The 24,550-nt window shown below is 37.5% G+C and overlaps 1 protein-coding gene and 1 long non-coding RNA gene across 5 annotated transcripts in view; one reads left to right on the top strand and one right to left on the bottom strand.

The window, feature by feature from the left end:
• The window catches only part of LOC129525563 (uncharacterized), a 74,371-nt gene extending 57,348 nt beyond the window's left edge, over window positions 1–17,023 (top strand). Inside the window, exon 3 of the long non-coding RNA XR_008669952.2 lies at window positions 16,841–17,023. This is a non-coding gene — a long non-coding RNA (uncharacterized lncRNA). The remainder of the gene's footprint in view (window positions 1–16,840) is intronic.
• Window positions 1–24,550, bottom strand: part of QSER1 (glutamine and serine rich 1) — an 81,023-nt gene that overhangs the window by 6,539 nt on the left and 49,934 nt on the right. For all 4 annotated transcript variants that reach the window (XM_019037433.4, XM_019037432.4, XM_055356542.2 and 1 more), the window contains 7 exons: window positions 19,403–19,725; window positions 18,195–18,311; window positions 17,488–17,621; window positions 15,543–15,760; window positions 7,219–7,356; window positions 4,540–4,637; window positions 192–344 (listed from right to left, as the gene is read on the bottom strand). In XM_019037433.4, coding sequence (XP_018892978.3) covers window positions 192–344; window positions 4,540–4,637; window positions 7,219–7,356; window positions 15,543–15,760; window positions 17,488–17,621; window positions 18,195–18,311; window positions 19,403–19,725 — 1,181 coding nt within the window. The remainder of the gene's footprint in view (window positions 1–191; window positions 345–4,539; window positions 4,638–7,218; window positions 7,357–15,542; window positions 15,761–17,487; window positions 17,622–18,194; window positions 18,312–19,402; window positions 19,726–24,550) is intronic.

Here is a 24,550-nt window from a genome sequence, read left to right as displayed (position 1 = left end):
TACTGTGCTATAGAAAAACAATAAACCACCATGCGTCCCTGTTCCTCAGGCCAGTGACGCTTATTCCTACCTGAAAAACCTTCACACTTAATGACAACATAGTAAAATATTTGCTTGTTTCAATGTTTTAAGTAGGAATTGTATTAACAATTGGAAAAGGTATAGTTACATTAATAATCAATTACACTTACTTGTGCAGATTTGGTGGTTGTTTTAGAAGTCCTTAGAGTTTTCTTATTATAAGCTTTGCCATTCATTTTGATTTTAGAAATAGCAGTTCCTCCACTCTTTGCTTTAGAGTCTCGAGTAATTATTGTTAGTTCAGGAAAACTTTCCAAAGCATTCTGGAAAACAATGAAGCAAAATAACTGACACCAGAAGAAAACTAACCTAAACTGCTTCCAGCTATCTAAAATTTAGAAGTGTGTGTGCACACAAACACCTATTTGCAGAGAGGTGTGTGTGTACTGATGGGATATGCATACATATACATACACAGGTTGGGGTTTAAACATGGTCATAAGCTCTTTGCAGCCCTTCCTATTGGATATGTAATCTATTTCCCTTAAGTCCCTTAAATCTGAGCCAACTCTATGACCTGCTTATTTAAGCAACAGCACACCACACTGGGAACCCTGAACAGGGCCAAGAGTTCTTTCTAGTAATGTCTCTGGCTTCAAGGCAGGAGAAAGAAAGACATATATGTTTCACTAAAGCCCTACCACTTAAACCACTGCTTGCCCCCTGAAATGTGGCTGGGCCTTGCTATAAAGAAGTCATCTGCCTCTGGTGAAGATGACGACAGAGGAGAAGCGGCACTGTAGTGCTTCTCTGGCTTCACTCTTCTCTTGCTTATTTTGACTGCAAGACAAGTACTTGTAAGATAAGATCCTAAAACAGAGCATGATGGGTTTTTTGACAGTGGTCATGTGGCAAAATCAATTCCACTCCATCCTTTAAAAGCCACTGGTGGCCAGGAATGGTGGCTCATGCCTGTAATCCCAGCACTTTGGGAGGCCAAGGTGGGCAAATTACTTGAGACCAGGAGTTCGAGACCAGCCTGACCAACATGGCAAAACCTTGTCTCTACTAAAAATACAAAAATTAGCTGGGTGAGGTGGTGCACACCTGTAATCCCAACTACTCAGGAGGCTGAGGTAAGAGAATCGCTTGAACTCGGGAGGCAGAGGTTGTACTGAGCTAATATCATGCCACTGCACTCCAGTCTGGGTGACAGAGAGAGACTCTGTCTCTAAATAAATAAATAAATAAATAAATAAATAAGCCACAGGCCTATTTATGCCCTTACCTACTTGGCAAATCATTCTGCCTGACTGAAAAGCTACAAACAATAACTGAATGATACTTGTGGCAACATTTAACTAGTTTGATTATGACTTTATAAAAATTAAATCGAGCTCCTACCATCATTTATTATTTTGACACTAAAAATGTTGAAGTCCTCCTATTATACTTATGATTCAGAATGCAGTCCTCATTCGATAAGTGCAAGTGTTTTATAAACAGTTACAACCTTTAAAGCCACTCTTCTCCAAACTCATCTATTGTTTCCAAGCACCTGGTATTGGGGCCCTGAAAACGGTACTGTTTTTTTTTTTTTTTTGAGATGGATTCTTGCTCTGTCATCCAGGCTAGAGTGCACTGGCGTGATCTCGGCTCACTGCAAGCTCTGCCTCCTGGGTTCACGACGCCATTCTCCTGCCTCAGCCTCCCGAGTAGCTGGGACTACAGGCGCCTGCCACCACACCCGGCTAATTTTTTGTATTTTTAGTAGAGATGGGGTTTCTCTGTGTTAGCCAGGATGGTCTCGATCTCCTGACCTCATGATCCGCCCACCTCGGCCTCCCAAAGTGCTGGGATTTCAGGTGTGAGCCACCGCGCCAGTCCCGAAAACGGTACCTTTTTAAAAACAGGCAACCTAAATTTTTCTTAGTATAAGTGTAGAAGGGCACTAAATTTCATTTGATAGAAACGATAACACTTTTGGCATTTTCTACCACAGTGAGCTACCATCACGTTCGAGCTTCGTTCCTTTCTCAGATTATTTGTGCACTTATCATGTACTCTGGTGTTTTCCATTTAAAACATGCACCTTGACAATTTTTGGATCCAGAATTATTTGCAACAAATAGAATTTAAAGTCTAAAGATTCTAAATTTGGAAACAACACACACTAAGTCAGTGGAGATGAAAGAAGAAAATTTAAATCTTTCCAATGACCACAAAATGCTTAAGATGATCCAAAGTACACAGATTTCAGAAAAAGGCAGAACATCATTACCTTGAAAAAGCTTCAGGACTCCTAACATCACCAAGATCAACATAGGAAAGCACACTAATTATTTCTAAAGAACAGAAAAATCTTTCTTTCTCTACTATTTGTAATATTTTACTTCAGATCAGTCTAACTCTTAATATTATGTAATTTGGCTTTGAAATGCAAATTGCTAAGGCTGGGCATGGATTACACCTGTAATCCCAGCACTTTGGGAGGCAGAGGCGGGCAGATCACTTGAGGTCAGGAGTTCAAGACCAGCCTGGCCAACATGGTGAAATCCCGTCTCTACTGAAAATACAAAAATTAGGCAGGCCATCCCAGCCACTCCAGAGACTGAGGCAGGAGAGGAGGAGGTTGCAGTGGGCGGAGATCGTGCCACTGCACTTCAGCCTAGGAGACAGAGCGAGAGTCTGTCTCAACAACAACAACAAAAAAAAAAAAAAAAAGCAAATTGCTTTATATGACAATTATCAAAATTAATAACTAATAACAGAATTAGAAATCTTGTTAGAGAACTGGTTTGACATTTCAACAGTGATTAGCCAAACCTGGTAATTTTTAAGATTTAGTAAATCTTTAGAAAACACCTATCTAAAAATGTTCCCTTGTCTCCACAAAATATAGTATTTCACAAAAGAATATTTCATTTATTTGAAGGCAGCAGTTAAGCAGAAAACACTGGGCTAGGGCTGGGTGCCGTGGCTCATGCCTATAATCCCGGCACTTTGGGAGGCTGAAGCAGGCGGATCACTTGAAGTCAGGAGTTCGAGACCAGCCTGACCAACATGGTGAAACCCTGTCTCTACTGAAAACACAAAAATTAGCCAGATGTGGTGCTGCATGCTTGTGGACCCAGCTACTTGGGAGGCTGAGGCAGGAGAATCTCTTGAACTCAGGAGGTAGAGATGGCAGTGGGCTGAGATCACACCACTAGACTCCAGCCTCGGCGAAAGAACAAGACTCCATCTCAAAAACAAAAACAAACAAACAAAAACTGGACTAGGAGTCAGGAGACCAAATTCTTAGTACTGGATTTCTTACTAGCTTCTAAATTTTTTTTCTTCCTGCGAATATATGGCAGTGAAGAATACATGACTACTATGATAGTTTTGTGTCATTTAATTTTGAATGCAATCTAATGGCCTCAGTTTTCACCTAATTGAAATGAAGTCAATACTCACTTTTACATGGAGTTCACATAAAATAGGGATGTGAACAAGTTATACAAATGTATAATATAGTTACCATCAATTAAAAAATGTTCCCCAAGGTAGATATAACCAAATGATTCTTGATGTGATATTACACTTTGAATAAGAAAGGCTACGGAGTAATTCTGTGATTCTCTCCCATGTGCACGTTAATAAATTTGCATGCCTTTTCTCCAACTGAAATAAAAAGCTCGGCCGGGTGCAGTGGCTCACGCCTGTAATCCCAACACTTTGGGAGACCAAGGTGGGCGGATCATCTGAGGTCAGGAGTTTGAGACCAGACTGGCCAACATGGTAAAATCCTGTCTCTACTAAAAATACCAAAATTAGCCGGGCGTGGTGGTGGGCACCTGTAGTCCCAGCTACTCAGGAGGCTGAGGCACAAGAACTGCTTGAACTCAGGAGGCAGAGGTTGCAGCGAGCCTAGGTTGTGCCACTGCAATGTAGCCTGGATGACAGAGCGAGACTCTGTCTCAAAAAAAAAAAAAAAAAAAGAAAAAAGCTAGAAATTTTTAAACTACTAAGTTAGCTTCTATGAAAAATTATCTGAGTTGAGTTTAGATTAAATTTTTCTATATTTCTGATAACACCAAAACCAACTTATATTGCCAAGATATATTAACAGATAGAATTATATACATTTCCTATCCTTATAAAAATCAGCGTTTCCTCTGATATTGAATAAATGAGGCAAGTAAGGTGAATTTTGATAACTGTGCTAAGGAAAAGCTAATTTTAATTACAGACAAAACGTAAAAATTTTGAAAAGCGTTAAAAGAACATTTGGAAATTATTTTACAGAAGATATAATAGATAACTATAAATGCCTAAAAAATAAATTTAAGTGGAGAAAAGCAAGTGATTAACAACACTAAGAAGACAAACTAAATGGACTTACAATGAATAAAAGCCAAATTTTCATTAGGTAAAAAATGTTGTAAGTGAATAATTTTCATAAATTTCCTTCCTATTATACTTAAGACTATGACTGCCATTGCGTTTTGCTAATAAGTCATCAGAAGGAAATACCTTGAATGATTGATCCAAATGAAGATTCAGAAGAAGTCTCTTTCGGTTATCATTTAGCATGCCATCTATTTTTTTCATATGAGGTAAAAGTAGCTCATCTGAAACAACATTATAATTTAACAGGATAAACAATAAATATTTTTGAAAAAAATCCAACTTTTTCTCAAAACATTTATATATTAAAATACACTAAATTCATTGGCATATGTAAAATACTGATTGCAAAAAATTGGACATGAAGCTTTCTGAACAAAGGTTAACTTGAAAAGTAGGTTTATAGTGGCAAGTGAGAAAGAGGCAGCTCAGTAAGATGATGGGATGAGCACTACGTGAGGATCCAAAGTTCTAAGTTTTAGCTGAACTACAACTGCTGGATAAACTAGAACTGGATTTCAACTGAATAGAACTGATATGTGGCAGCTATGTGACGAATAGGCAAGCTGCCTAATTCCTCCAGACCTCATTTACCCTCTGAACAATCTGAACAATTACAAAATACAAACTGATCTAACAAAACACTGAGTATGACCAAGGGATATTAAGTCACTTTAACTTGAAGCAAAGAAAAAGTAGGGGAATAAAAATGATCAAAACCCAGTACCAAAAATATGAATCAAAATAGTTATTTTAGAAAAAGAGGGGAGAGTAAAATTATGACAAAGATTCCTATTCAAAGCTTTTGGCTTTCAGTGTCACCACTCTGAACTTTAAGCTCCATTAAGAAAAGCACTTTTAGAATATAATTAGTTTTGGTGTAGCATTAAACATTTTAGATTATTAGATTCTTTCTTAATTTACCAGCATACTAATTTATTATATTTTATAATACTAACTGCCTCTAATAACCTTCTGAAAAAAAAAAAAAACCCAGAATCCAGGTCACAAGTTTCACAGCTAAGTAAAATGATTGTTTACATAGTCTTTCTATTAGTGATTCAATCTGTTCTAATACTGTATTTACATTCTACAAAAATAAGTTTTAAACATTTGTGATTTAAAAATAATCTTAAAAAATTTTCTCCCCTTAGAGAAAAATCAGAAAACACTGATAAGCAATTTTAAAAAATCTTTCAAAATACAACTATACAGAAATGACTACTACAAAGAGAAGCATATTTTATGATGCAAGGAATATAACATTTAATAGCAAAAATGCTGACCTGGGATTAACTGAGTTTTAATCATGGTGCTTCAACCTCTAACCTGTTCTCTAACTTTAATCTCTTTTGAACTTTAGTTTACAAAATAAATGTTTCAGACTAGGTAATATCTAAAGTCCCTTCCAGCTCCTAATTACTTGAAAATGACTGATATACAGGTTACTGTCTCTGATTAGGTGGTAAGAAAAGCACTAGACCAGAAATTAGAAGACTTTTTAATTTTAATCCTTTCTCTGCCAGTTTCAAGTTTGTGGGCCATTAAGCAAGTCAGTTAACCTCTCTGAACCTGTCTTAATCCACAAAATGGCTGTCTAAGTTGTTTTAAGGTTAAATTAGAATATATGTCTAAGTATGTGAACATAATAAAACAGTATATAGTCATGCACTGCATAATGACATTTTTAACAATGATAGACCACATATACAATGGTGGTTCCATAAGACTATAATGCCATATTCTTACTGTACCTTTTACTTTCTTCTTTAAAAGAAACTTTTTAAAAATTTCAATAGCTTTAGGGGTACAGGTGGTTTGGGTTACCTGGATGAGCTGTATAGTGGTGAAGTCTGGGATTTTAGTGCATCCATCACCCAGGTAGTGTACATTGTACCCCACAGGTAGTTTTTCATCCCTTACCCCTTTCTCACCCTCTCCCCTTCTGAGTCTCCAATGTCCATTATACCACACTGCCTTTGTGTACCTATAGCTTAGCTCCCACTTATAAGTGAGAACATGTGATATTTGGTTCTCCATTCCTGAGTTACTTCAGTTAGAATAATGACCTCCAGTTCCACCCAAGTTGCTGCAAAAGACATTATTTTGCTCTTTTTTATGGCTGAATAGTATTCACTATATTTTCTTTATTCACTCATCGGCTGATGGGCACTTTCCATATCTTTACAGTTGTGAACTGTGCTGCAATAAACATACATGTGCAGGTGTCTCTTGGGTATTATTTATTTTCCTTTATGTAGATACTCAGTACTGGGACTGCTGGTGAGAATGTAAATTAGTACAACTGCTATGGAAAACAGTATGGAGATTTCTCAAATAACTAAAAGGAATAATATTAATTGGTATAACCCAGTGCATTTACTGGTTTAATACTAATTTTAATTGATTAGAAAATAATTGCTATGATGTATCTTTAATCTTTATGCCACTTTTATCTGGTTCATCTTTCCAATTATTGGAAAATAAAATATACTGACATACAGACCTTTCATGTAATACTAACACTTAGTAAACTATTTATGAGGATGATTAGATTCTAGAATTGGAAGAAACTGGTTAGAAGCTATACAATTTTCCCATGAGTAGAAAGCAATAAAAGTTCAAATATTCAGAGAATGCATGAAAAGATATGACCATTTTATGGAATTAAGATGCTATATATTTAACTGACAGTTTATAGGTATATATTACACAAGTCACATATAAACATATAACTAACAGACAAGATTTCTTTTTTTAATTCCAGGAAGTACTACCAAGAAAGTACTACTTAGAAGACTGTACCATTGCTCTTCTCTAAGGCTTGCATTGTGTCAGGGTCCAAGGCAATGCTAACAAGCAATTCCATGTAGCTCTTAAAGGTTTCCTTCATTGCTCTTGTGTTCAAAAAGCGAGTGACAAAGGGAGCGGGAGGTTCAAATTCTGGGAGGGAGAAAGGGTTAAATATTAAATTTTCCTTCCTGACAATTTTAAAAACACTTTTCTCTGTAACGAGACCCTAGAAGCAGATTGCAGATACAATTTCTTCAAATTCAAGACTTTCTCACCTTACCTTTAAAAGGTCTGAGGTTCTCAAAGCTGGTTTGCACATCACAATGACTGCAGAGCTTTGTTAACAATAGAACAAAAACCAGATTGCTGGACTTCCTAAAACAGAATCTTTGGTAGTGGTGGTGGTCGTGGTAGGGTGATGAAGCTTAAGTATTATGCTCTTAAAAAGCTTCCTAGGTGATTCTTGTGTATGTGTGTGTGTGTGTGTGTGTGTGTGTGTGTGTGTGTGTGTGTTTGAGACAGAGTTTCGCTCTTGTTGCCCAGGCTGGAGTACAATGGCACCATCTTGGCTCACTGCAACCTCCGCCTCCTAGGTTCAAGCAATTCTCCTGCCTCAACCTCCCGAGTAGCTGGGATTATAGGTACACACCACCATGCCTGGCTAATTTTTTTGTATTTTTAGTAGAGAGGGGGTTTCACCATGTTGGCCAGGCTGGTCTTGAACTCCTGACCTCAGGTGATCTGCCCGCCTCAGCCTCCCAAAGTGTTGGGATTACAGGTGTGAGCCACCACGCTCGGCCCTTCCTAGGTGATTCTGAAGCCCAACACCAGAAAAAGTAGACTGGGTAAGAAACTATTTGTCTTCTGCTGGATCCCACCACAGACATCTGCTGCCAGGTGGTGCTACTCTAGTCTTGATGGTTTCTCTATGTTTAGTAGTAAAGAAATCGTATGACATCCAATGTATGAGTAATACATAGATTTCCTTTTTATTCCTAGACATAAATTACTATAAAATTCTTGCCTGGGATGTATTAAAATGTTTAAAGTATGGCAGGTGCAGTGGCACGTGCCTGTAATCCCAACACTTTGGGAGGCCAAGGGGGGAGGACTGCTTGAGCCCAGGAGTTTGAGACCAGCTTGGGCAACATAGTGGGACATCGTTTCAATTAAAAAAAAAATAAATTAGCCACGTGTGTGGTGGCATGTACCAGTATTCCCAGCTACTCAAGAGGCTGAGGCGGGAGGATTGCTTGAGTCCCGGAGGCTGAGACTGCAGAGAACTGTGACTGCGCCACTGCACTCAAGCATGGGAAACAGAGTAAAGACCCTGTCTCATAAAGAAAAAGAAAAAAAGAAAAAAATCATTTTAATGTAAACACAGCCTGTGCACAGAGAAAATTTCATTCAAATCCAATGGAAAGAACTATGACATTAACTTGTTGGGTGCAGTGGTGCACACCTGTAGTCCCAGCTACTTGGGAGGCTGAGGTGGGAGGATGGTTTGAGCCTGGGAGTTCAAGACCAGCCTGGTCAATATAGCAAGACTCCATCTAAAAAAAAAAAGTTTGTTTCAATTTTGACTTTTTGTATTCAAATATATAATCAAGTCACACCCTTAAATAGCAGTTTTAAAAATATTTTTAATGTTGTGGGTATATAGTGTGCGTTTATGTGTGTGTATGTGTGTGTGTGTGTGTGTATATATATATATATATATTTTTTTTTTTTTTCTTTTTCTTAGAGATAGGGTTCCACTATGTTGCCCAGGCTGGTCTTGAACTCTCAGCCTCAAGTGATCCTCCTGTCTCAGCCTCTGAAAGTGCTGAGATTAGCTGTAAGCCACCGTGCCTGGCCTATAGTAGGTGTATGTATTTTAAACAGCAGCTGTTAAAGTACAGTCCCTGGACCCCAGGGGGGACCCCAAGACCCTTTTGGTGGTCTCTGATATCAAAACTGTTTTCATGATAATATTAAGATACTATGTACTTTCTTCACTGCGTTGCCATTTGCAAAACTACTACTGGGTAAAATTGATGGTGCCTTACCACGAATCAAGGCAATGACAACAAACTGTACTAACAGTAATATACTCTGCATGACTTTGTCATGTCACTCACTACCATGTATTTGGAGGGGGAAAAAGTTTCACTTAGGAATAGTCCTAGGGGCTGGGCATGGTGGCTCACACCTATAATACCAGCACTTTGGGAGGCCAAAGTGGGAAGATTGCTTGAGGTCAGGAGTTCAAGACCAGCCCAGGCAATATAGTGAGATCCTGTCTCTACAAAAAAAAATTTTAAGTTAGCTAGGTGTGGTGGCATGCGCCTGTAGTACTAGCTGCTTGGGAGCCAGAAGTAGGAGGATTGTTTGAGCCCAGGAGTTCAAGGCTGCAGTGAACTAAAAAGGTGCCACTCTACTCCTGCTGGTGATAGAATAAGACCCCATCTCTTAATTAACAACCAGAACAGTCCTAGGGCCAGGTGAGGTGACTCATGCCTATAATCCCAGCACTCTGGAAGGCTGAAGCAGGACAATGGCTTGAGGCCAGGAGTTTAAAACTAGCTTGGGCAACATAGTAAGACCCAGTCTCTACAAAAAACTTTAAAATTAGCTGGGCATGGTGGTGCATACCTGTAGTCAGTCCTAGCTACTTGGGGGACCGAGGTGAGAAGATTGCTTGTGCCGGAAGTTTGAGGTTACAGTGAATTATGATTACACCATGCACTCCAGCGTAGGTGACAGAGTGAGACCTGTCTCTAAATATACAAAATTTTAAAAAAGCCTAGGCAAGGCCGGATGCGGTGGCTCATGCACATAATCCCAGCATTTTGGGAGGCCGAGGCGGTTGGATCACGAAGTCAAGCATTCAAGACCAACCTGGCCAACACAGTGAAACCCCATCTCTACTAAAAATACAAAAAATTAGCCGGGCATGATGGCGGGCGCCTGTAATCCCAGCTACTCGGGAGGCTGAGGCAGGAGAATCGCTTGAACCTGGGAGGCGGTGCAGTGAGCCGAGATCGCGCCACTGCACTCAAGCCTGGACGATAGTGTGAGACTCCGTCTCAAACAAACAAACAAACAAACAAACAAACAGAGCCGGGGCAACATGGAAAAAACTTGTCTCTACTAAAAAATACAAAAAATTAGCGCCTGTAGTCCCAGATACCCAGGAGGCTGAGGTGAGAGGATCACTTGAGCCTGGGATATTGAGGTTGCAGTGAGCCTTGTGTGTACCACTGCACTCCAGCCTGGGTGACAGAGTGAGACTTTGTCTCAAAAAAAGATAAAACAAAATAAAAAATAATAGTCCTTGATGAAGAAGTAAAAATTATTAATGAAATTTCTATTCTTGAATACATGTCTTTTTAATATTCTGTGTGATGAAATAGCAGGTACACATAAAGCACTTCTGCATAAGTATAATGGGTATGACCAGGAGGAGCACCCATACAGTTGTGTGAGTTACAAGATAAACTAGCTATTCTTTCCCCCAAGAAAACACCATTTTTATTTGAAAGAATGACTGACAGATACACTATGCCTATCCAGACTTGGGTATTTGGCAGACCTTAATTTATTCTTAAAAATAAATTAGAATCTGCTCATTCAAGGAAAACAACTGACAGTATTTGTTGCCAATGATAAAATTAGAGATTTCAAGTGAAAATTAGAATTCTGGACATCTTCTATCCCCACTGTGAGTCTGAGCTCCCCAATTTGTAAAGACTTCATTAATGAGATCATTCATAGAATTGATGAGTGCTATTTTTTGATAGTGTAAAATGAAATATCTGACCTTAAGAGCTAGAACCATAAAACTCTTAGAAGAAAATGTGGGAGTAAATATGTCCTTGGATTTGGCAATGGATTCTATGTGAACAAAAGCTGAGTAACAAAAGAAAAAATAAGTAAATTGGGTTTCATCCAAATTTAAAACTTTTGTGCATCAAAGGATATTATCAAGAAAGTGAAAAAGACAACCTACAAAATGGGAGGAAACATTTTCAAATTATGTATCTGATTAAGGGTTTAATATCCAGAATATATTAAAAAACTCCTACAACTTAACAACAAAAAGACAAATAACCCAGTTTAAAATGGGCAATGGATCTGAATTTCTCCAAAGAAGATATACAAATGGCCAATAAGGACATAGAAAAAATGCTCAGGACATGGAAAAAATGCTCAACATCATTAGTCACTAGAAAAATTCAAACTGAAACCACAATGAGATACCACTTCACACTTGCTAGGATGACTTTAAAAAGACGCACACACAAACAGAAAATAACAAGTGTTAGCAAAGGATGTGGAAAAATTGGAACCGTCATGCTTTCCTGGTGGGAATATAAAACGGTGTAACCATGTGGAAAACAGTCTGATGGTTCCTCTAAAGGCTAAACATAGGATTATTACGTGACAATGGTAACAATTCTGCTTCAGGTATATGCCTCCAAAATTGAAAATAGGAACTTAGATACTTGTATGCCAATGTTCATTACACGAATTATTCAGTTAGCCAAAAGGAGGAAACAACCCAAATACCATCAATAAAATGTGGTATAAACATACAATGGAATATTACTTAGCCATAAAAAGGAATGAAGTTATGATATATGCTTTTATATGGATGAACCTAGAAAACATTTTGCTAAGTGAAAGAAGCCAGACACAAAAGGAAAAATATTGTATAATTCCACCTATAGGAGATATTTAGAACGGGCAAAATCACAAATACAAAAAATAGGTTAGAGGTTACCAGTAGCTGGAGGAAAAAGAGAATAAGTAGTTGTTGCTTAATGGTTACAGTTTCTGTTTGGGATGATAAAAGTTTTGGAAATAGAGGTGAGGGTTATACAACAGTGTGCATGTAAATAATGCTAATAAATTGTACACTTAAAAATGGTTAAAAAGGTAAATTTATATTTAACCACAGTGTTTTAAAGTGTGAAAAAATTAATTATTGGAAGATCTATATCACTGAGCTAACTAATATTTTCACATGACCAATGAACAATGTTATAAAACCATGCATGGATGAGAGATATGTAAAGTTAAGACAAACCAATAGATTTTAATGTAATAGCATGAAAACTCAAGAAACTACTACTTGTCAGTATCAGGAGTATCTATGAGTATCTGAGAAGGCAACTGAAATCCTCCTCCTTTTCCTAACTACATACAGGAGGAGTATTTCCATTGCTTTCTCAGTTAAGTACGGATATTCTTGATACTTTAGCCAAAATAACATGTAATAACAAACTGAATGTAGAAGCAGATATGCACTCATCTCACTAAATACTGTTAGTTTTGGAAAGTATAGTTGTTTTAAAAAAAAACACCTCACATTAATAAGTAATGGGTTCATTTTAAATAAATATTTTAAAACTTTGAATTGGTATTTAGTAAATATCAATAGATTTAGCACACATAAACCAAAGTATCTGGAATCCTCAGTGTGTTTGAAGATTCCATTGGAGTCCTGAAAACAAAGAGTCTGAAAATCACCAGCCTGTGAATATATGTTTATTATCAATATTTGACTTCTTAAGAGAACTAAATACATTCTTTAGCCTGAGAATGTAAAGCAAGGAACAAAAAGGCCTAAAAATGTTTGCTTAACTATTAGTGACACCTAGTGGTCACTCAGATTACCAAGGGAAGAAAATGTTATCTTGTCATTTGAAGAAACTACAATTGAGAGCAAATTCAGAACAAACGTTTTGATTCTAAGCAGTAGGCAAGACTGCTAACTGCAAAAATTATGTATAATGCCTTCTATGCATATTCAAGGCACTTAATTTCCTTACATATTCTTATTATATATTTCTTTTTTCTTTTTTCTTTTTTTTGAGATGGAGTTTCGCTCTTGTTGCCCAAGGCTGGAGTGCAATAGCGCAATCTTGGCTTACTGAAACCTTTGCCTCCTGGGTTCAAGTGATTCTCCTGCCTCAGCCTCCTGAGTAGCTGGGATTACAGGTGCCTGCCACCACACCTGGCTAATTTTTTTGTATGTTTAGTAGAGACAGGGTTTCACCGTGTTGGCCAGTCTGGTCTTGAACTCCTGACATCAGGCGATCCACCCTCCTCAGCCTCCCAAAGTGCTGGGATTGCAGGCATGAGCCACCATGCCCAGCCTGATGTATATATTTCTAAACAACCATTTACAAATAGCTTTATTTATTATTATTATTTTTTTAAGCGATGGGGTCTCGCTATGTTGTCTAGGTTGGTCTTGAACTCCTGGGATCAAGCAATCCTTTCTCCTGAGCCTCCCAAGTAGCTGGGTGTATAGATGTGCACCACTGCACTTGCCCACAAATAGCATTTACAAACAGTACATTTAGACTGGGCACAGTGGCTTATGCCTATAATCCCAGCACTTTGGGAGGCCGAAGTGGGAGGATTGCTTGAGCCCAGGAGTTTGAGATCGGCCTGGGCAACACAGTGAGACCCTGTGTCTACAAAGATTAAAATTTAAAAATTAGCTGGGTGTGGTGGTGCCCACCTGTAGTCCCAGCTACTCAGGAGGCTGAGGTGGGAGGATCACTTGAGCCTGGGAGGTCGAGGCTACAGTGAGTCATGAGTGCACCACTGCAGTCCAGCCTAGACAACAGAGTAGACCTTGACTCAAAAAATAAAAAATAAAAACGGTAAATTTAAAGTAGACTTCAGCACTGAAGAATTATTTTTTATTATGGTTCTATTTCTAATCAGATAATTTCTAAGATAATCTCTCAAGCAATGATACTTGTAATGTCAGAAACCATCCTGGACATCAACTTCAACCATAGCCCCAACAACTAATTCACCATTCAAGTTCTGCCAAAATTACATCCTGAATATCTCAAAACTGTCACCTCATCTCCATCCCTGCTGCCACTACTTAGGTTCAGACTCAATTTATGCCTGAATTATGTCTTGTAATTCAAATTCAAATTTTACCATATTGTTTCCCCTTTATAAATCCCTCTAAGGTCTTTCATTTGTTTACAGGATCACAAGCTTCTTAGCTTTATTATTGCATACAACGTCTTTCATCATCCCTTCCTCTTTTCTTATATTCAACTTTATGTTCTAGAAAAATAGGGGCCAGCAACCTTTTTCTGTAAAGGGCTATAGGTAAATATTTTAGATTTTGTCATATGGTCTCTGTAGAACTACTCAAATCTGCCACTGTAGTGGGAAAGCAACTGTATGGAAATATGCAAATGAATCTATGCGGCTGTGTTCCAATAAAACTATAAAAACAGGCTGAGGGTCAGATTCAGTCTGCAAGACATTTGGCAACCTCTGTACTAGACTACTAAACCACCTGAAATTTCTTACATATATTGTACACCATGCTTTGTGTGCTGGTATATTCTTATGTATTACAACTATCTCAGTTTTAATTTCTAATATAGTAAATATCAATAGATATACCTACATAAATGCATTTTAGGATCCTCAATAATTTTTAAGAATGTAAAATGGTTCTAAGATCAAGAAGTTTGATAACAAATTATTTCAACCTTTACATTTTATAAAAAAAGAAAACTAAGAGAGGATATCCTACCTTAGTTATAGGTACATGATTAGCTAGTGGCAGATATATAGTAGTAAGCATTTATTAAATAATGTAGTGGTATACGTTGTTAAATATATTACTATATTATAATTTGAGTGCCCCTTTCCTAGGCTTAGTTATTCTTTTCTTCTAGCATAAACGTAGACTCAAATGTTTACGCTAGGTGGGGCGCAGTGGCTCATGCCTGTAATCCCAGCACTTTGGGAGGCTAAGGCAGGAGGACTGCTTAAGCCCAGGAGTTTGAGACCATCCTGGGTGACAAAACAAGAGCCCATATCTTAAAAAGAAACATTAGCTGGGCATGGTGGTGCACACCTATAGTCCCAGCTACTTTGGAGGCTGAGGTAGGAGAGTTACAAGCCCAGGTGTTCGAGGCTGCAGTGAGCTAGGATCACGCCATTGCACTTCAGCCTGGGCGACAGAATGAAACCTTGTCTCAAAAAAAAAAAAAAAAGTTTAGAACTAGATGATTCTTAGTAATCATCTGATCTAACCTCCATCTTATCCAGAGTTGAGATAACTGGCATTACTAAGGTAAGTTCTGCCTTTTCTATTTACAAGGCTGCATGTGTGGGCCAACTGTGCTTCAGTTGGTATGTTCAGGGAATGTGAACTTACTTTCATAAAAACCTAAGCAGAATTTATTAGGTAGATAAATTCCCTGAAAAGTAAATACATTTTGAATTGTCAGCATCCTGCTCCTCACCACTCATGTAGATAATCTAAAGTTATCAGGGTAGCCATTTCACGGAAAACTCACCCTCATCGTCACTACTACTAGTATGGATCTCAGGAGATGAGTCAGATTGGGATGATGAAAATTCTTCTTTCCATTTTTTCCGTTTCTTTGGTGGTGGCTCAGCCTTTACTTTTGGCTGTTTAACTTTGGGTTTCACGGAAGGGGCTTTTGTAGTTGTAGTTTTTGATGCTAGAGGATCAGAAGTTTTACTGCTACTACTTGGCTTAGCTTGAACAGTTCTGCAATGTTATAAACAAACTTCATTAACACACTGAAATCTTGTTAAACTAAAATAAAATAGAAAAATAAAAGAGAATCACAGGAGATTATCTAATTACTCTCACCAATACCTTCAAAATATACAGTCCAAGTCCTACGTACATCTCAATGGTGATTCCCATAAAATTTTCTTAAAATACATTCTTTTCACCAGAAGCATTCAATATTCAGTTATTAAGGGACTTTTAGTTCAGTCCTTATTTCTACTTCTTCATTGCCCTCCTTGATTTATGGACTTATTTCCCAGAGACTATGAGGCTGTACAACAGATGATCAGTGGGCTTAGGTAGGTAATGAATGTTATAACCGTAATTGCCATATCTAGCTCTGACCCTAAGAAACTCTCACAGGCTCTGGTGGTGTCAGGTTTTGATGTAGAAACCCAAATGTGGCGCGGTGGCTCATGCCTGTAATCCTAGCACTTTGGGAGGCTGAGGTGGGTGGATCACTTGAGGTCAGGAGTTCAAGACCAGCCTGGCCAACATAGTGAAACCCCATCTCTACTAAAAATACAAAACCAGCTGGGAGTGGTGGCGGGCGCCTGTAGTCCCAGCTACTCGGGAGGCTGAGGCAGGAAAATCGCTTGAACCCGGGAGGTGGAGGTTGCAGTGAGCCAAGATCACGCCGCTGCACTCCAGCCTGGGCGACAGAGCAAGACTCTATCTCAAAAAAAAAAAAAAAAAGAAAAAAAGAAAAACCCAAATGCATCTGTCCTAGAGTCCCTCGAGATTTGCTCTATGCCAGCTGGGTATGGTGGCTCATGCCTGTAATCCCAGCATTTTGGGAGGCTGAGGCAGGCAAATTGCTTGAGCCCAAGAGTTCAAGACCAGCCTGAGCAACATGGTAAAATCCCATCCCTATAAAAATTAGCTGGGCACAGTGGTGCACACCTGTAGTCCCAGCTACTTGGGAAGTTGAGGCAGGAGGATCACCTGAGCCTGGGAGGTCGAGGCTGCAGTGCCGTGATCACGCCACTACACTGCAGCCTTAGTGACAGGGTGAGACCCTGTCTCAAATAAAAAAGATTTGCTCTCTTCCAGGTCTGAAGATTTGAGTGGATAAAATTCCATCATAAAAATAAGGTAAGCTGCTTCCAGTAGGTGGGAATGTTAATGAAACTGGACCTACTTGGCACTGGAGTAAGAACATCTACGGTCATACCTGCTTCTCATGCAGACCACAGGGTCAAGTCAGTTATCTTCCAGATTCATGCTCCAGACAACCCAGAGTCACATTAATACACAATAATAATTCTACTGTGTACACCTGTACAGTAATGTAGAGTTCTTATAGTTTTTTTATCAAAAATTATTTTAAATTTAATTTACTTCATTATATTATTTACATTTTATAGATGAAAAAGGGAGCTTCAGGAAAGCTGTCTTCTCTAGGTCACATAAAGCTGGACTCAAACTTTTTGCCTCTACAATTTTTTTTCACAATACTGGGATGACACCAAAAGGACTTAGGGAAAAGAAAAGGGCACCCACCCACCACAGATAGCCATGAGCTTTACAGTGCCCATTTCATGCCTTCAAAAGAATCACTTATTTCATCAGGCACTGAAATTTTTTGACTTGTGTATAATAAAAAAAATCTATTTAATTGATATGCTCCTTTGTACATTGGTATCATCAATAATACACCTATATATATGCACAAATATATCACCTAAGAAAACAAATACCTGATAGTTTGTGAAGGTTTATTTCTTGGCTTTTTAGAACACACTCTGACATATTCCTTCTTGTTTGCATTTTCAATGAACTTCACATATATTCTTTTGTATTTACTCTTTGCATCTCCAAAATATCCAAGATACTGAGGAAGGAAACACTTTGAGTTCCACATAATTGAGCAATCTAGATACAAATGCTACTTTGTTCAATTGACTATCCCATAGCCAAACTTCAAGTTTTCTAAAATGCAGCTCTGGCCAGGCTAATTTTACCCTCAAAAACTGATCCCAGGCTCATTATTGATTTCATATGTACAAGCAATCTCATTTGGCATATTCTTACTTCCAGCTACATTAAGTATGACAGAATAACTTCCATCAGTCTTCTGGTAAATCAGGATATTTGACTAGTAGAATAATCAATATAAAGGAGCCTCTGAGTCCATCTGAACTCTTCATAGGCTAACATTAATCCCTTTCCTTTATTAAAAAAAATAGTTAAACAATAGTACAAGGTCATTTAATTTTAAATAGCTGATATTTAACAAATGACTTTATTTTTATATTAGACTATCAAAGAGCATCAATATTCTAGTTCAAATTATATGCTACTTTATATAAAAAATATTCAATATGAAATACTTCTAAATTTAAATCATTGTTTTTTTCAGGACCACTGTCAAAATAAGGCTAATGTAAACATGCATTTTACTTACACTATTTGTAGCAGCAAATTCTCTTTGACCATCTCGAATTTCAGGAACAAATTTCTGTAATAAAGCTTTTTGTACTTTCCAAATAGCTGGAGGTTCTTTTCCTGTTTTTAAAGCCTCCTGTAATAACCAGAATTAATGATACTTACAAAACACAGCAACATATTTTAGATCTTAGAATATTAGAGATGAAAGGAATCTGAAAGGCCTACCCTAGCTCAACCTTTTATCTCACCTCTCTATCTGATATTCTGCAATAATTCTTATAAGCTGGTTAGGTTATTCAGTCTCTGCTTAAATTATTCCAGAAATAGGGAGTTCATTAGCACACAAAGTAGCCCATTACCCATTTGTGCAGCTAAAACCATTGGAAAGTTTTCTGCTAATGACACTGTCCTATGTTACATATGCAATTTTATAACTATGTATATATACATATCTTAAAAGACCATAAACAAATACATTAAAATATTAAAAGTAGTTAATTGTGAATAGTGAGAATACAGACACTTGAATGTTGGATTCTTCACTGCACTTTTTAATGTCATTCCAATGTTTTTTAAAAAGGCAAAAGTGGCTGTATGCAGTGGCTCATGCCTGTAATCCCAGCACTTTGGGAGGCCAAGATGGGAGGACTGCTTGAGGCCAAGAGTTTGAGACCAGACTGGTCAACATAGCATGATCCCATCTCTATTTAAAAAAGTACATAAAAAGGCAAAAGCAAAGCAAGCAAACAGAAACCCCAAAATATGTTATTTTAAATACAGCTAAAACTTTCTTACATAAAATTATTACATTCTCTTCATGGTTATACAACTTGAAATTATGAAATTAAATCTAACTCTACTTTTACGTGATAGTTCTCTGTTATTTTTGTTTAAACTTTTAAATTATATAAATAATGATTTTCTCCAAACTACCAATAATGAATTGGGAACCTTGAAAAAAGTCAACATTTTAAAACTACTATAATTACTAATACTGAAATGCAACTGACTACATTTGTACAGAAATACGTACAACTAAGTTAAAGTTAAAATTATCTTCAATGATATCTGACATCTACTCTTAATATTTTGATTTTATCAAACGCTTATAATGCATAAAACTTCCCATAATTCAAAGTAGATGCATGCTACTGAAGTCATAATGAAGGCTATCACAGGCACACTAACTAAACTATGACCTTTCACTGGTAAACACTGAATCACCTTAAAAGTCTCTATGTCTTCTATCTTTACCACAAATTCATCACGCTCTCTGTATTGGCCTTCTCCTCCGCTTTCTGTGTCCTCCTCATCTGTAAAACCTTCTATGGCAACAGTGTCCTGTCCTTTTGCAAACTGGTCTGAAGGAAGACCATCAAGTTCAATGGGCTTTGAGGATTCTGAAGAGCTTATATTTTCCAGAATATTTACTGCATATGAAGTAGAGTGGAGAGGTTCTTGCTTAACTGCACCCACAGTGGTTGAGGAAGTAGTAGCAGTACCAGTAGTATTGGCAGTTGGGCTAGTAGTTGCTACCTGTAGGGCTTCTGAAACAAAACCAAGCAAATGCAAATCAGTATTACAAATATTTAAACACTTGTTTTGTGTAAAACTCAAAACAGTTTAAAAAGAAAGACTTGATTATTTTGTAATCAAACTGGTTGAAACAAAACCACAGGAAGAAATTAGACAACAGATGTTAATTTCCAAGAATCAAAGATGTGAGAATTAAGTCTAGATGACAAGTAGACTGCAAACCTGCAACTATCTACCTATCCTCCCGCTGCCAATTCCATGTAAGTAGAGCAAAATTATTTTTAAAAGAAGAGACTGGGTACAGTGGCTCACACCTGTAGTCCCAGCCCTATTAAAAATAATAAAAAATTAGCCGAGCATAGTGTTGTGTGCCTGTAGTCTCAGCTAATCAGGAGGATGAGATGCGAAAATTGCTTGGGCCCAGGAGTTCAAGGGTTACAGTGAGCTATGATAGTGCCACTGCACTCCAGCCTGGGTGACAGAACAAGACCCTACTTAAAAAAATAATAATAATAAAAATAAAGACATGAAAGTGATAGAAGATAAGGAAGGGTCGGCCAACCAAAACTGTGACTCTTCATAGAAGATGAAAAACCAAATACATGTGGGGAAGAAAAAACCCCAAAACATTCTGAAACAGCACTAGAAGCTATCAAAATTAAAATGATTATAAAGTAATACTATGAAAAACTGTATGCCAACAAATTAAATAACTTAAGATGAAATGGACAAATTCCTAGAAAGACACAAAATACTAAAAAAGATTGGGCCAGGCACGGTGGCTCACACCTGTAATCCCAGCACTTTGGGAGGCCAAGGTGGGCAGATCACGAGGTCAGGAGTTTGAGACCAGCCTGACCAACATGGTGAAACCCTGTCTCTACTAAAAATACAAAAATTAGCTGGGCGTGGTTGTGCGCGCCTTTAATCCCTGCTACTCAGGAGGGTGAGGCAGGAGAATCGCTTGAACCTGGGAGGCAGAGATTGCAGTGAGCCAAGACTGTGCCACTGCACTACAGCGTGGGCAAAAGAGACTCTGTCTCAAGAAAAAAAAAAAAAAGACTCGGGAAGAAATAGAAAATCTGAATACCCCAATACAAAGTAAAAAAAAAAAGTAATTTTAAAACATCCCACAAAGAAAAGCACAGGCCCATATGGCTTCACTGGATAATTCTATCAACAATTAAAGAAGATATCAATCTTTTATAAACTCCAAACAATAGGAGGAAACACTTCCCAACTCATTCTGTGAGGCCAGTATTATTCCAATACCAAAACCAGACAAAAACAGCATGAGAAAACTATAGACTAATATCCCTTAGTATATAAATACAAAAACCCACAATGAAATACTAGCAAATCCACCAACATACAAAAAGAATCATACAATATGACCACGTGGGATTTATCTTAGGAATGCAAAGTTAGTTTAACACCTGAAAATCAATGTAATACACTGTGTTAATAGAAAACAGCATAGGAGCACAGGATCATCTCAATAGGTGAAGAAAAAGCATCTGACAAAATGTAATGCCCTTTTATGATAAAAACATTCAACAACCTGGGAACTTCCTCAGCTTTACAGAGGACATTTAGAAAAAATCAGTAACTAACATCATACTTAGTGGTGAAAACTGTATGCTTTCCTCCTAAGAAGGATATCTGAAGAAGCAAAGCTATATTTGCAGATGATATGATCTTGTATATAGAAAATCCCAAGGCCTGGGTGCAGTGGCTCACACCTGTAATCCCAGCACTTTGGGAGGCTGAGGTGGGCGGATGACCTGAGGTCAGGAGTTCGAGACCAGCCTGGCCAACATGGTGAAACCCCACCTCTACTAAAAATACAAAAAAATTAGCCAGGCATGGTGGCACACACCTGCAATCCCAGCAACTTGGGAGGCTGAGGCAGGAGAATTGCTTGAATCTGGGAGGCGGAGGTTGCAGTGAGCCACGATCTCACCACTACACTCCATCCCAGGCAACAAGAGCGAAATTCCGTCTCAAAAAAAAAAAAAAAAAATCCCAAGGAATATACTAAAAAACTATTAGAACTAAAAAATGAGTTCAGCAAGACTGCAGGGTACAAGACCAATATATGAAAATCACATGTATTTCTATACATTTGCAGTGAACAACCCAAAAAATAAAATTAAGAACACAATTCCATTTCTAATAGCATCAAAAGTAATATTTAGGAATAAATTTAACAAAAGAACTGCAAACTTACATTGTAAAAACTATAAAAACACTGTTCAAAGAAATCATAGAAGATCTGTATAACTGGAAAAACATCCCATGTTCATGGATGAGAAGACGCAACACTGTTAAGATGGCAGTGTTCCCCAAACTGACCTATGGAATCAACCCAATTCCTATAAAAATCTGAGCTTCATTTTTTATAAAAATTGACAAATTGTTCCTAAAATTCATATGGAAGTGAAAGGGACCCAGAATAGCCAAAATGATCTTGAAAAAAGAACAAAGTTGGCAGACTGACATTTCTCAATTTCAAAACTTACCATAAAGCTATAGAAATACAGACTGTGATACTGACACAGACATAGATACAAATCAATGGAATAGAATGAAAGTTCAGAAAGAAATTCCTATACTTATGAGCAAATGATTTTCAAAAAAGGTGCCAGAACCATTCAATAGAGAAAGAATAGTTAACCATCCTACTAGGATGGTTATAATTAAAAATATAGACATTAACAAATGTTAGCAAGAAAGTGGAATGAATGGAATCCTTATACATCACTGATGAAAATGTAAAATGGTACAGCCACATTGGAAAATAGTTTGGCCATTCCTCTATTAACCATGCAGATATATGATTGAGGAATTCCACTTCTGGATGTGTACCCTAGAGATAATAAACATCCATACAAAAATTTGTAAATGAATGTTTACAGATTTATTCATGATAGCCAAAAACTCTATCAATGGATAACTGAATATACAAAATGTGGTATATCCATATTATTAGGGAATAAAAAGGAATCGGATACTGATTCATGCTACAACATAGATAAACCCTGAAAACATTATGCTAAATGAAAGAAGCCAGTTACAGAAGGTCACTTATTATAGGATTCCCTTTACATGAAACATCCCAAATAGGCAAATCTACAGAGAGAGAAAGATTTGTGGTTGCCTATAGCTGGGTGTGGGTATGGGAATGGACTCCTTAATGGATACAGGGTTTCTCTTTGAATGACACAAATCCTGCACAAGTCTATGAACCACTGAACTGTACACTTTAAATGGGTGGATGTTACTGTATATGAATTATAATTCAATAAAACTATTAAAAAATACTTCAAATACCAAAGCTGATAGAGGAACTTTGGGCTGAGGAACAAATATAAATAACATGTAAAATTCCAGTGGTAAGTCTGAATAATACTGATGAACTAAAATAATCACATATACAACAATAAGTAAATAAAAATGGGAAAGCCAGGCCGGGCACAGTGGTTCATGCCTGTAATCCCAGCACTTTGGGAGGCCTGGGTGGGCAGATCACTTAAGATCAGGAGTTTGAGACCAGCCTGGCCAGCATGGTAAAACCCCGTGTCCACTAAAATACAAAAATTAGCCAGGTGTGATGGCAGGGGTCTGTAATCTCAGCTACTCGGGAGGCTGAGGCAGGAGAATCGCTTGAACCTGGGAGGCGGAGGGAGGTTGCAGTGAGCCAAGATTGCAACACTGCACTCCAGTCTGGGCGACAGAGCAAGACTCCCTCTCAAAAAAAGAAAAAAAAAAAGGGAAGGCCAGTGATCCCCTTAATTGTACTAAGCTGTAGGCAGAAGGGGTGTTTGACCATAGGCTAAAATGCAAAAGCTGTACTCTGAAGAAAGTGAATTCTACTTGCCTAGAGTGGTGGAGGAGCTGAGAGAAAACCAAAGCAGGGCCTGAGGCAAATCCAGACTTCCAACACAGAAAAAATGGAAATGCAGACTGGCAGGGGAAATCCATGAACTAAAGTGCTTGACAAATAAAGACCTCCTTGTTGCTACCAGCCAGCCTACCTGTTCTTGTCCCAAATTAAAGCTATTCTCATATATTTATACATTTCCCACTCAAGGGAAAAGGCCTGTTGAGGAAATACAGATGAATATTCTAATCATGTTAGGAGCCCATACTATGTTATTTTATCCTAACATATTTCTATAATGCTATAGTTACACTGTCATACTTTTCTGTCACAAAAATATGTATGTAAATGAAACTGATTTGTCTTGTAACTGAAGGCTCAAAATGTTAAACATTTCTAACATTATACAACTGCATAGTTGATCCAAATTAATATCTTTTCACATTTTGACAAGTATTAAATGTAAAACTCATGCTTCTGTTGGACATGGCACTTAAAAATTATTCATACATGGATCCATGGACAGTACTTATTGAGATAGATTTTACAACCAATTTTATTTGTCCTTCCCTTTTATTGATATAAAAACTTAGAAACCATGTTCATATAAATAATGGGTAAATTAAGGAATAAAAGTGACTTTGTTATAGCAGTGTCACTGACTTCTACAAATACTTTCTAAGTTATATGTCAAAACAAGTCACATAGTTATCTGTGAACAAAAACAGAGATGCTGCAGCAGACTCTGAGAAAAGGAAATACTAAAGGTATTTTAGTATTTAGTCTGCTTTAGTCAGATAATCCCAAGGAGAAGCTATGAGATACAAGAATGAATGAAGGGTAAACTGGGAAATATATAAGTAAATGTAAACAAATGACTATTTAAAAGACTATTAATGATGATAGAATTAAATATGTAGTAACAATAACATTTATGTCAGGAGGGGATTAAA

The sequence above is a fragment of the Gorilla gorilla genome, chromosome 9 (genome assembly GCF_029281585.2).
Source record: "Gorilla gorilla gorilla isolate KB3781 chromosome 9, NHGRI_mGorGor1-v2.1_pri, whole genome shotgun sequence".
Classification (NCBI taxonomy): domain Eukaryota; kingdom Metazoa; phylum Chordata; class Mammalia; order Primates; family Hominidae; genus Gorilla; species Gorilla gorilla.
Note: the sequence above shows the minus strand (reverse complement) of the source record. Positions and strands in the feature narration are given on the sequence as shown.